At 35.1% G+C, this 14,308-nt stretch overlaps 1 protein-coding gene across 1 annotated transcript in view; it reads right to left on the bottom strand.

Annotated features, from left to right (window-relative positions):
* Window positions 1–14,308, bottom strand: part of LOC129256995 (cold shock domain-containing protein E1-like) — a 48,712-nt gene that overhangs the window by 22,667 nt on the left and 11,737 nt on the right. The window contains exons 3-10 of the mRNA XM_054895230.2: window positions 7,596–7,717; window positions 7,019–7,067; window positions 6,578–6,674; window positions 5,220–5,380; window positions 4,478–4,525; window positions 3,131–3,228; window positions 2,393–2,519; window positions 1,178–1,264 (exon numbers count right to left, since the gene is read on the bottom strand). Coding sequence (XP_054751205.2) covers window positions 1,178–1,264; window positions 2,393–2,519; window positions 3,131–3,228; window positions 4,478–4,525; window positions 5,220–5,380; window positions 6,578–6,674; window positions 7,019–7,067; window positions 7,596–7,717 — 789 coding nt within the window. The remainder of the gene's footprint in view (window positions 1–1,177; window positions 1,265–2,392; window positions 2,520–3,130; window positions 3,229–4,477; window positions 4,526–5,219; window positions 5,381–6,577; window positions 6,675–7,018; window positions 7,068–7,595; window positions 7,718–14,308) is intronic.

Raw genomic sequence — 14,308 nt, 5'->3', positions numbered from 1 at the left:
AATATACAAGATTAAAGAAATTTGATTATTCACCTTTATTACAGTCCGACCTCTCTTATCCGGCCTCCCCTTATCCGGATCTCTCTATTATCCAGACGCACACTTGCCGAGATTTTTTTTTTTTCAATTCAATCTAGTATGTGAGGAAATGAGATTTCAATCTAAACTCAATCCTATACACAAACTCACTTTGATTACATATATTTTCCAATATAGTCTACCTCCAACAACATTATTTTTCATGAAAATATCTCACCCAAATCACAGAAAGAACTTAGCGAACTTAGGCAGGATAATTTTCCAGTAAGTTATGGCGCAGCGCAAACATTTCATCACGTTCTCTTTTTGTTTCCCGGGAAAAAAACCACATATCTCGCTAGCTAACGCTAGGCCTCAATACGGACAGCGCCATCTATCATGTTTGAGCCTACAGTCAGTATAACAATGTCTGACATTGAGAAGCTGCGATACCCGCCGCAATGATCTAATTGTAAACCTTAGTTTCATCGAGTCATTCTCTTTCTTTCGAGGTATGCTTTCGAGGTATACCTCGATCATTTCAGCAGGTAAATTATCCAACAGTTTTGGCCATCGATCGATTTCATTTCCGTAAAAATACCGCCTATAATTTGCACTGACACTGCAGTAAATAGTGTATGCCCACTACAATAGATAACATGTAGCTACCGCCATTGGGGAGCAGCAGCTGTGTATATTCAATATTGGGTTTCCCAGATCCGGATAAATCCCTTATCCGGATTGGTGCTGGTCCCAACATGTCCGGATAAGAGAGGTCGGACTGTAATAAACAAATAATTGAACAATTAATGAAGAATAAGTATAAAAAAGAAATAGTATGATTTTATTGAAAATTTGCATGATTAATGCAATAATACAAACTGAAAAAGATATCATGAATCAAATGTGCTCCTGCAGTTTACCTGACAGACCATATTAAGGTCAAATTTCAAGGAAAACTAGACTCAGATTTTAAAATAGACTAGTCGTTTCAGGATAAATATAGCCAGGCTTCTGATCTTGAGAACAAAGTGGTGTTAAAAAGTAAAGAGCTAGAGCAATGTGCATTCATCTGGACAACAAATATTGTCTATCTTATAATGGGAAAGTTGTCTAGAATAACTGGGGTCTGGTTATCTGAATGTCTTACTTTACTTACATTGCGATTTCCAATCTCAAACTCCACATCATCACCAAGAATAAGATCACTGATGTCACCAGTAAACTCACTATAGTGGAAGAAGATCTAAAAGAAAGAGCAAATATATTATACATTGCAGTACAGTGCATGACATATAGATGAATCCCAAAATACACTGTTCCTATCATATATAGAATGGGTCATGTATATCCTGTTTCTAAATTCATTTTCTCATGCATTTATTTTGAAGAAAAAAAAACTATCGTTGTAATCATTTATAGGCATTATCAAATGTGACCAGGCATGACAAAACCCACAAAAAGCCATAAGAAATGGATTCTCATTTCAGTGTTTTCGCATGAATATCCATACTGAAAAATAGGAGAATCTCAGCTTTAAAATGGTATATAACTCACTACTATTGGATGTTGCTAACTCTCATTACAAAGAGAAGGAACATTGACTACCATAGAATGTTACTTTTGAGAAAAGAGGGATTAAAGTTGAACAAGTCTATTGAAGCATGCTTACCCAACACTATTGTGCAAGGTGACAAAAAGAGGATCAGAACTCATTGAAATTACTGTAGAAGGGGGTTGTCAAATTAGTTCAAAATTTATCATACTAATTAGGGCACATCCTGTCCTTGATTAGAGATAAGTATCAATGAAAGATCTCATCCAGTTTTTAATTTATTGGATCAAAATAAGTGAAATACTTTCAGGAAGAAGAAAATGCGAATAATTCAAGAATACAAAAATATGGGTCTAATTAAAACTTAGCACTTTGGTTTTGTTTGGTACATCCATTTTTAATATCTTCTTTATTCGCTTCATTAAAAGCGCAATCACATACAAACATAACATAAACGAGATACAGTAAAAACATGAGTACAAGAAAGTATTAAAAAGCAGTCCATAGATAAAGTATACTCTCTCAAGAAACATTTAAACTGAAATTTGACCATTCTGACCAAAATAACTTTAATGCACTCCTATTGAATATCACAGTTTGAATTTTAAGGGTTTTGCCATGCATGGTCACAAACATAGTTTCATTGCCAAATGTGCTGATACAAGTAAATCAAGCATCTACTAGAAGAGAGTTTTTTTTAAGTTTGGCAACCCACAGTAAAAAAACACATTTAGAAGAATTGCATTAAATGGGTTGAAGTGTACAAATTATGTCTACAGTATGTTTGTGGAAGTGAGTTTTGTGCATCTATAAATTTACCTCTTTGACTGCATCTGCCCGCTCAATGAAGCCGAAAGTTTCCTTCATGGAGCAGACAACACCTTGATAGCGGGGTACCTGAGCTGGCTCAAGAAGCCTTATATTCCTGGCTTGCATGTTACCATTCCTAGACAGGAAATAACATCACATTAAATCAATGACCATTTCACAAATTATGGATTAACAAAGAAAGATAGATAAAAGTTATTTTTAACTCTTTGTCCTGTATATAATGACCCCCAAGACTGGTGGATTGCAAGTATGTTCACAGGTAGTGTGGCCTACCATACAATACTGGCAACTTAATTTGAATTTCAATAAAAAACAAAAGTGCAATAAAACAAATGTCTGTTTATAATGCAGTGGAGAATAAGAGCACGAAAGTAAACAATATATATATATCTAAAAATGCATATTTCTTTTGTTCCAATGGAGTGTTAACCAGAGTCAGCAGAAGCAAGCTAGTATTGCTGACAGTAGTCAAACATGGCAGGGGAAAAGATTCATGCTGAACCTCCTTCATTCTATCTATCTACATGTATACTTCATCAGTTGAACATTTTATGAAGTTTTACCAAATAATAATTTCACAAGTCTAACATCAGAATATCTATATGGACACTGCTGCATCAAACATAACTGGAAAAAATGAATAAAAGTCACAAATCTATATTAATTACATTGTTACTGATTACAGGGGTCCGACTATAATAATCAAGGTCGATATGTCAGACTCACCTCTTGTCAGTTGCAACTTGGAAGGCAACTTTGTCACCCTTTTTAATGCCAGTTATCTCAGGTACATCCTCATAGCTATACATCAAGAAGAAACTCTCCTATGAACAAAGACAAATTAATATCACATACTTCAAATCAAACATGGAACTACAGTAGACACACATTGCTAGCTCTTCATAAGCTTAATGTAGTTAGGAATTCTACCTTTGCATTTGAACTCTTGATGTTGATGTCATATCCCCACTTGTTATTTTGTATTTTATTATAGGAAATAAGGTTTATTCAAAAATTTTCTACCAAGAACTAAAACAATTGGATTAACAACTGATTAAGTGCATAAGTTATTTATTACCGCAACTTATTTCATTATAATTGAGACACATCATTTACACATCTATGAAAAAATGACACATTTATGATTTCATGTAATAACATAAGAAGAAGGAATGTGCGGATGTGACATCATCAGTCCACCTAATGAATATTCATGATGATGTGCATATAACTGTTTTCACAAAATATTGATAAACTTTAAAATTCAATAACTTTGTTATTTGTTATCCGATTTTGATGAAATTTTCAGCATTCTGCTCTGTGAATTTTACTCTAATTATTGAGATATAAATATTTTCAGCCCGGACCATCCCTTTAACCTTAAAACTGGAGGGAGGGGGCTGATTCAGATTCCAAGACTCTGGTTTGACTGGGTATGAGTTTGCTGAGTTGTAATATCTTTTGTGATGACACTCACAGGGGAAAATGGTGTTTGTTACCTACCAATATTTAAGTTTTATAAGAATCATGTTTCCAAAACATTTATTTCCATGTTTCTTTTTGGATCAAATAATTTGCATTTATGTTGATAATGTAGATAATGCATTTACAAACAAAACAAAATATTACACTACAAATTAAGAAATTCATAAAAATAAAAAAGAAAATATATACATTTTACCCCAAAAATATATTTCAGCCTACAATTTGCATTCTAACATTATCATTTAGCTTTAATATACAAGATTAAAGAAATTTGATTATTCACCTTTATTACAGTCCGACCTCTCTTATCCGGCCAACTTACTTTCTAATTTCACTTCTTAATTTGTATATGTACAGTGTACTTCTATTGTTCCATTGCGATGGTCAGATCAAAATGGTACATAGGGACATGCTCAGTTATGTGCTATGCTGAATACAATCTTATTAATGTAATGGTAAACTCAAATACTGAATATAAAGGATACAATTTCAAATTTACCTGCATAGGCAAAATATGTTTATGGTATTTCATGCAGACCAACTAATGAGAAATTTAACTTGACAAAATCATTTATAACAACAACTTACCCCACTTATTTCATAAGCAACTTGTCCAAACTCACCAGGTCCAGCATGCTAGACAAAGAATCAAAATATGATAGTCATAAATCATGGAGCACAGTATGCAAATTCTTCAATGAGATTCAGACTTTATGCATTACAAAAATCTAAGTTCACTATCATTATCAATAGGTTTTTCCCTCAGAAAGAGGTTTTGTGGTAACCACATACACCTCTATACAGAAAACGAGACGTGAGGGGCCACATATACATGTACAATTTGTTTTATTGATTACTTTGTGATAATTTTATATTTCTCTTAATCTTGTTCAACGTGTTTCTAGATTTAGGGGTACACTCATCTACCATATGTATACAACGCAAATTTTCTACAAATGATTTGTTGCAAAATTGATGTATACATGTATGATTATATGGCATTAATTGTCATAAAAACTAAGAAATATATTATAGGAAATACTGGTCATATGTCTGTTACATTGTTTCACTATTAAATAAAGACTTGGTTATTACGGACAGGGTATGTATTCATACCCGTTCATCAGATTTCCTCTTTAAAAAACTTAAATAAAAAAGTATACAGACATAATGATGATTAGATACAACCGAACACGTAATTAGTATGAAATATGAAAACATACAAATGTTACAATGTACAATGCTTTTCTCCGATTCATAATACATAAACACATATGTAGATTTCTATCTAGAAAGTAGAAACCTCCATGGCTTCCTTTCCTAGACTTACTCCTTTGGTCCTTGGTGGTTTAGCCTCAGTGACGATCACTCCCTGTAGCTGTTCTGGAGCTAGGATCTCTGTACTGACCATGCCTGGAGGTAACCTCATGATCCTGCTTGCAATGTGTTTGCCTGTACGTCGATCATTGATCATCTCAAATTCTACAGGGTCTAAAAAACATGAGAAAACAGGAAAATAAACGGAAGAAAATTAGAATCTTTAGTAGAAATGTGACTAGATCCCGCATGACTGACTGCTTGCAATGTGGAGGTGTAATGGTGTACTGGTTCAGTCACTTGAATCTTAAACCAAGGGTCGAGGATTCGAATCCCACCTGGTGCTAACATTCTTTGGCAAGGCACTTATCAACATTTGTCACTCTCCATCCAAGTGTTAAATGGGTACCCGGTAGGATGTCAATGTGATTAGATTGGCACATGTGCACCGATCGATGGTTGCCTGGAAAGGATAGTCCCCAGGGAGTGGAGATGGTGCACTGTATGTGAGGAACAGTGATAGATCCTATGAACGGGGTAATAATAATTACAATGTAAAGCCCTTAGAAACCAATGTATGAAGCGCTAAATAAATGGAACTATTATTATCATTTATTATATTTATATTGACTTAAAAAGTCAGCATAACTGAAAATTTAAGGTCAACACTGTGTTGAACATGTGAAATAAAAATGAAAGTTATGCTTACATGACAGATGTACAATAAAGCACTTATCATTGCCATTTGGTGGGAATTGTTGTCAACCAGAGTTCCTGGTATAAGGAAGAATTACATGTAGCCAGCATGTGATTTGGATGGAGTGAGATGAGTCTCGGACTGTTCTGGTATAAATTCATCCCCTCTAACTACATTTAGACTTTGGAATTCAAAGGGGATAGCCTTTAATACTGTAGAAGAGTAAAAAAATCAAAAGGGCCGTCTGCACCATCCAGAGTTTTCAAATTAGCGCGCTATTTCTGATCCAGCAAATTATCCCGATCTGAACAATCTCGAGATTATTTGCAATGGAGACGCAATTATCGCGCTAGTCCGTAGGATTAATCTCGAGATTGCAATCCCAAGTCAACTTGGGGATTTTTTGCAAAATAGCGCGCTATTTTACAAATTATCGCGCTAATTCGTAGGTGCAGACGCACTCGGGATTATTTATTCACGGCGTCAGACCATAATGCATCGATGCCTCGCTCGAGCAGGAATCGCTCTTCTTGCGATGGTGGAGACGGGGTTTCTTGAATCTCGAAATTTATCGCGAAGAGGGCCGATCGGGATAAAATCTTGAGATTGAGCAAACTCGGGATGGTGCAGCACCGCCTATTGGGCTATATTTGGGATGCAATGATTCTACTCACCTCCAATATGTAGGGTATCAATTGGCCCTTCATAATGGCTGTAATGGAAGAATAGCCTTCCGTCTCGGTCACAACACTGGAGAAAACCATATGAAGACTGAAAGAAAAGAGGAAAGACTAGTTTATTTTATGATCCAGTAAGTTAAACAATAAACATGTTCTTGTCTAGCTGAAGATTATGCTTAAGCAAACAAATATTCAAAACATGCAGGTTACCTATAATGTACATCACTGTCAATATGTTAAGCATCTTAACCTGGCATCACAATATTTCTTAAAAGAATGTATATTGAAATCTATCAAACATTATTGTTGCTGTGTCCTTCAATTGTCGATAAAGTGTTTTGTTTATCAAATCAAATCTCTAAGCCACAAATTTTTTCATGCAAATAGCATCCCTCTATACCTCAAACAACCTTTAATCGAGCCTTTGATACTTACAAGCATTTTCTCAATGATTCCAGTTTCTCTGACCGGCACAGGTGCAATGCTGAAATGAAACGATTTAAAAAAAAATTACCATTAGACATTTTCCACAATGTTAAATCTATCAAAGTAAAGGGTAATTCAATGCATATTACATTCCAAATGGTTTAACAGTTTAATAGTTGAACTACAGATCTCTCATCAAGAGAAATGAAATGACAGGTGAATGATAATTTTAAACAATTCTTTGTCAAACTATAATGGATTGACTGAGAAAGCTTTAAACAGGTTGAGTATCATGCATTTTTTTAATGGAAGATGAAATAAGGGTTAATGTCTACATGTATATGATGAATTGCATAAAACAAGAAAGTCATACTCTAAATTCTGATGTGAAAAGATTTTTAAATTACAAAATTCAAACTTTTTTTGCATAAATGTTCAAAATGATAAAATGAACAAAAATATACAACTATACAAGAAGTGCAGGAAAATTGCAATAACATCACAAAATCATAGCCTATAAATGTGACTGCCACATAATATAAATTTCTAGGCTCAAATAAAAACTGGATATTTTTGTTCAGCTTACCCATTGTTGATTTGAGGGCCTGGGTAACTTGTGGATCGGTGAAAGGTTAGGTTGCCACCATTAGGTGAAAAGCTTGGCTTGTTATAGTTGGAATTGTTTGACTGGTCTTGGGAGTTACAACGCTAAGGACAGAAAGGTGTATAAAGAGGCCAAATACAACAATAAAAAATAAGACTTTGGATTGTGAAGTGAAAAAAAGTAGAAAAAAATCGTTAGATAAAACTTTGTAAACACACAACGGACAAATGTCTGTCTCATTCTTTATATAGCCCCCACTCCCCCTTTGTTTCCATTTTGTCATTTGTTTTCATTTCACTAGATTTTGTCTTTATTTATTGGCAAGCAGTTATCTACCACAAGAGACACATCACATGTGCACCTGTACAGTATTTACCCGGGGGGGGGGGGCACTTACATTGGCGAGTGGATACCATGCGTAACCAAAAAACACGTAAAAAGGATGTCTTATTCGTTTTTCGTAATGTAATAAGGGTGTAAAAAACACTAAAATAATGAAAAAAGTGTATCTATTTTCGCTAGGAAAGCTACGTGTTTAATAATTTAGGGTCAAATTTGCGAGGGTGTAAAAAATTAAGACTAAAATGTTTTATAAAGGCTGTACTTTTTGCCCCAATATTCAACACTACGTGTCTAGAGTACGATTTGCGCGAGATGTGGTGGGGCTGTATTAAACCCAATGATGTAGGTAACCGACGACCGTGACATATAAGAATTAAAATATCGCTGTACTTGTTTAGGGTTTCAATTCAGGGAATACTTGGCAAGCGTATCGTTTTGTTTCCAATACTTGTTAAGGGTAGAGTTTCACACGTCAATACTTGTTAAGGGGTACATTTCAGAATATGGAAAATACGTGTTTAGGGTGCTTTTCGAGACCCCATGGTCGCGCATGGTATCCACTCGTCAATGGAAGTGGCCCCCCCCCCCCTCCCGGGAGTATTTATAAATAATTGTCTGTGCAGACACACTACACATCTGTGTATTGATGTAACATAATGTATGTACATGATGTGCAGTCTAAAATGTCATAGTGAGAGTCTGTCTAATCCATGTAACCTTGTATTACATCACAGCAATTGTGATGCCAAGCCTAATGCCCAGTAAGGCCTAAAGCATATAGTATGTGGCTTGAACAGGCCAACACAAGCATGTGATAGCTTCCAAATGCTGAACTACTGTGCACATGTGTAAAATGTTCCAAATTTATACATGTACATGAATATAATGTACCATTCATGCACTATAGATATCACCAACATTCAACCATTTTTTCTTATTATATATCAATATATTTCAAAAGAGGTTGTGTATAAGAAATCAGTTTACCTTACATTATGTACATGTATGTACTGTCTTCATGTAAGTGCAATTTTGAAGTCAACAGACATGTGAAAGAAGTCTGGATATATTAAAAAAACTGGCTTCTCTAATATGGAATATTATCAATGAAATATAATTTTATTTTATCCTGTGCTGGTTCTTTGAAAAAAATATCACTAAACTAAAAATTTTAAGTTCAATTATACAAATTTCTAAGACGATGACATTCTAAAAACTTAACCTTGGTTAACATTTCGATGTTGCCATTGGAAAAGCAGCATCTTTAGTTTCGCTCTCCTGCATGTATGCAGGTGAGACCAAAAAAAAAAATTAGTATAGTATCTTGCCATGATAAGAATAGTCCCATGAGGCACATTTTCAAAATTATGAATTACAGATAAAGTTTGTTTTGAATTTTGATGGTTGATAGTTTGAAAAGCCATTAATATAGACTCTTTAGTATGTAAACAGCATTGTATGGTTATAACAGATCTATGTAGAAAGCAGGGGTGCGTAATTTGTATCCTGAATTAAAGAATGGTGTTCCAATATAAAATACAGGCATAATAAAAGTAATGTTGGGGATTTACATGTATCAGTGACGCACTGTCCAAATACACTCATGGTGCATGTATAATGTCATTAATTACATGTCCTTGTTGATTTGTATACATGTTGATTGATTAAAGACACTCAAAAAGCCACTTCCACAAACATACATGTACATAAACATACATGTACATTGTAGTACAAGTACATTTTATATAAATTATGTACATGTATGCAGCACTTGTGAAATTTATTTCTCTTGAACCTGAAAAAGTGGAGAATAATATTTACATGTATAATCATAAACATGTTACAGCACCATGTGAACTGTGTTTTAAACAGTGTGTGAACTGTGTTTTAAACAGTATTTACAATATAATTTTAAAATGCTCACTTGCCTTCAGATATGTACATGTAAGCATGCATAAACACAGCCATAGACTTGGGCATGACTCACATATCAACAGAAATCAAACATGAATGTAACCCGAACAAGCCTACAAAGTTACATGTACTACTGTCATCACATAGATTTAAGCATGAAGGAATGCGGTACGTGAATCTGACATCAGCAGCAGCATGAGATTTAGGGGTTGCTCAATGCTGCTACATGTACATCACACAAATTACCCAGGCCCAGACAGATACCTCTTCATAACAAAAACATGTGTGTATACTGTACATGTACATGACAGCATTATATTCTTATCAAGATAGTACACTAACCAGCTGAAAAGTCATAATTGACAATAACATCTAACAATAAAATGAAACAAAAATAGATCTTTTATCACTTGGCCTCATTCTTCAGTCATCTGGATTTCTTTAAATGTAGTTCAAGTTGGCATACATCTACATAAACACCAGTGTGCATGTACTGTACATGTACGTGTAGGCCTAAACTTATGTCATCATCATTTCATCATCATTCGAAAAATAAAATGATTACAGCATGTCACACTGTATATTCACATGGGACATGATATATACTTGTACATCCTTGTGCAGTGAATTTCCTTGTAAATTCTCATAAACAATTTGTAATTCCTTCATTTTCATTAAACCTAAACCGTACATTGAGTTTGAACATTTATTACTTAGTCAAACTCCATGTTAGTAAAGTTCAGGATCGCACACTTTAGAATAGGAATCAATTCATATTTTGTTTGGTCTATTATGGAGAGAGCACTTCAAATTCTTTGTGACAGATGACAAAAACATATCCCAAAAAATTGAGATTTCTATAAAAAAAATTGAGAAGTGCAATAAATGCTGCAATTTTTTCTAAACCCATGTTATTTTCACAAAACTTTGCAAAGTTGTAGAGGAATAAATGCATATTTAAGAGTTAAGAGGTGTAAACATTAACAAGAGAAGCGCCTCTGGCAGTCTCACCTGCATCACGCAATTCAATATAGCAGCAGTGCTGACTTTGAAAACTACTTTAACATAATCATTCACAAAAAACACATTTCATATAATGATACAATCATGTTTATTGACAATAAAAGACATTTGACCTTGATCATGCGACCTGTCAATACTGTCAATAATACTTGATTACCCCTTTATCCACAAACTTTGAAAGTTATGACAGCAATCTAATAATTACCTCAAAAATGGCCAAAGTTCATTGACCTTAAATGACCTTTGACTTTGGTCATGTGACCTGAAACTCGCATGAGATGTTCAGTGATAATTATGTCGAAGTTTTATGAACTAGATCCAGTGGCGGACTGTGACCCTGAGGAGAAAAAGCATTGGAGCAGACCTGCCAACCTCTGGGAATGAAAAATTGTATTCTGAGATAAAAAATCTGTATTTTCCCCCAAAAAAATCTGTATTTCATACTAAAATGCGTGGCGCGCGCTCATCGCAGCACTCAAGCTGCATGCCAGCTAAAATGCGCACTGCTCTTGCAGATGAAAAAAAAACATTGAAACATGTGCATTTCTCACCCTGGTTTTAACAAAATGATTTTTAAAGTAGAAATATATTGAAAATCATAAAAATGAACAATTATATATCAAATTAAAGGGGAAAATAAGAAGAGCACGATGGTGTACATCAATTATTATGGAGACCGATGAAACTCACTTAATTGATAGTTTAAAGTTCTCTCTCTGAATGCTTCAAACACGCTCAATTACGTCCGCGAAATTGGGGTTTTTTGATGACGTGTATAAGTGTACGAGAGACGTGATTGGCTCTCCCACGTCAAGCTCCACTTGCATGCATAACCTGTTGCGAGGGTACGTTTTCTCCACACTGTCACTGAATACTTCAATCACGAAATGAAAGAAAACCCAGAAGTTTATCTAGATTTTGGATTTTCAAATTGATGATTTTGAAGATGAAGAGAATGATGAAGTTTCTAGCTCTAGTGACGTGGATGGAGGTAAATTAGGGGAATTACGTCTATGATGATGAGTCGGACGATTCAACTTGCATGCCGGCCGATTCGCTACCAACTCATGCAGCTGCTAGTGCTAGCTGCACGTAGGCCTACTGCGGGCCAAAATAAATCCATGAAAATTCCAGCCTGACCAGCCATACAGAGTCTCTTCCCTCTGTCAAGGCTCTAAAGAAGGAAAATAATGATATAACTGTACTTACAAACAAGTGAATATATCCGAATCTGAAGGCAAATCAACTCAACGAATAGCAGCAGACGATATTCACCGATGATAAACTTCACGTGGCCGTGGCTGGGATAAATTATTGTCACTCGTTCTGTTGGATGTAATTTCTATCTCATTATTTTGAAAAAATTACGAAACTCTGGGAATTATTCATCTATATCAAAATATAGTAACACCTCGTACTATTCTTAAATTACGATAAAACCTTTTTTGAAGCAAAACGGTTGAGGTAAATTAGAATTAGATGTAAAAGATCATCCCCAACATGCGTAGCTCGTATGTGATTGTAAACAAACCATCCAAATTGCCGATTGAGAGCTGTGCAACACGTGCATCTCTCAGCCAAGGAGAGCAAGCAATGTGTGTTTGAAGGTTTGTTTACAATCACATACGAGCTATGCATGTTGGGGATGATCTTTTAAATCTAATTCTAATTTACCTCAACTTTTTGCTTCAAAAAAGTTTTATCGTAATTTAAAAATAGTACGAGGTGTTACTACATTTTTATATAAATGAATAATTCCCCGAGTTTCTTAATTTTGTCAAAATAATGAGATAGAAATTACATCTAACAGAACAAGTGACAATTTATCCCAGCCACGGCCACGTGAAGTTTATCGTCGGTGAATATCGTCTGCTGCTATTCGTTGAGTTGATTTGCCTTCAGATTCGGATATATTCACTTGTTTGTAAGTACAGTTATATCATTATTTTCCTTCTTTAGAGCCTTGACAGAGGGAAGAGACTCTGTATGGCTGGTCAGGCTGGAATTTTCATGGATTTATTTTGGCCCGCGGTAGGCCTACTGCAGCTGGCACTAGCAGGTGCATGAGTTGGTAGCAAATCGGCCGGCATGCAAGTTGAATCGTCCGACTCATCATCATAGACGTAATTCCCCTAATTTACCTCCATCCACGTCACTAGAGCTAGAAACTTCATCATCATTCTCTTCATCTTCAAAATCATCAATTTGAAAATCCAAAATCTAGATAAACTTCTGGGTTTTCTTTCATTTCTTGATCGAAGTATTCAGTGACAGTGTGGAGAAAACGTACCCTCGCAACAGGTTTTGCATGCAAGTGGAGCTTGACGTGGGAGAGCCAATCACATCTCTCGTACACTCATACACGTCATCAAATTCGAGTCAATTCATAGACCGATGGGAGGCGTATTTCGGAGAGGCAATTTAGCGCTTTTTAATTGGCGATTTCCACCTTATGTATTACTTTCGTTATTTTTGAATGACCAAATGATAATCCCCACATCATGACCTTTCCACTGATATATAATAAGGTAATATTCATAATCAATATATTTCTCCTTTAAAACAAGTGGAATGCCTCTGGCGGTCTCGCCTGCATCACGCTATTCAATATAGCAGCAGTGCTGACCCTGAAAACTACTATAAAACAATTATAAAAAAACACCATTCATATAATGATACAATACTACGTTCATTGACATTTGACCTTGATCATGTGACCTAAAACTTGTCAGTGATACTTGATTACCCCTATATCCACATTTTATACACTACATGTATATATATAGATCTATAGATTTTGAAAGTTATGACAGCATTCTAATAATTACCTCTAAAATGGCCAAATTTCATTGACCTTATATGACCTTTGACCTTGGTCATGTGACCTGAAACTCGGATGGGATGTTCAAAGATACTTGATTACTCTTATGTCCAAGTTTCATGAATCAGATCCATAAACTTTCAAAGTTATGATGGTAATTCAACAGATACTCCCATTATGGCCAAAGTTCTTTGACCTTTGACCTTGGCCATGTGACCTGAAATGCGCACAGGATGTTCAGTGATACTTGATTACTCTTAAGTCCAAGTTTTATGAAATAGATCAATAAATTTTCAATATAAAGGTAATTCAACAAATACCCCAAATTTGGCCAAAGTTCATTGACCCTAAATGACCTTTGACCTTAATCATGTGACCTGAAACTTGCACAGAATGTTCAGTGATACTTGACTACTCTTATGTCCAAGTTTCATGAATCAGATCCATAAAAATTCAAAGTTACGATGGTAAATCAACAGATACCCCCAATTTGGCCAAAGTTCATTGACCCTAAATGACCTTTGACCTTAGTCATGTGACGTGAAACTCAAGCAAAATGTTCAGTAATACTTGATTAACCTTATGTCCAAGTTTC

The sequence above is a fragment of the Lytechinus pictus genome, chromosome 3 (genome assembly GCF_037042905.1).
Source record: "Lytechinus pictus isolate F3 Inbred chromosome 3, Lp3.0, whole genome shotgun sequence".
Classification (NCBI taxonomy): domain Eukaryota; kingdom Metazoa; phylum Echinodermata; class Echinoidea; order Temnopleuroida; family Toxopneustidae; genus Lytechinus; species Lytechinus pictus.
Note: the sequence above shows the minus strand (reverse complement) of the source record. Positions and strands in the feature narration are given on the sequence as shown.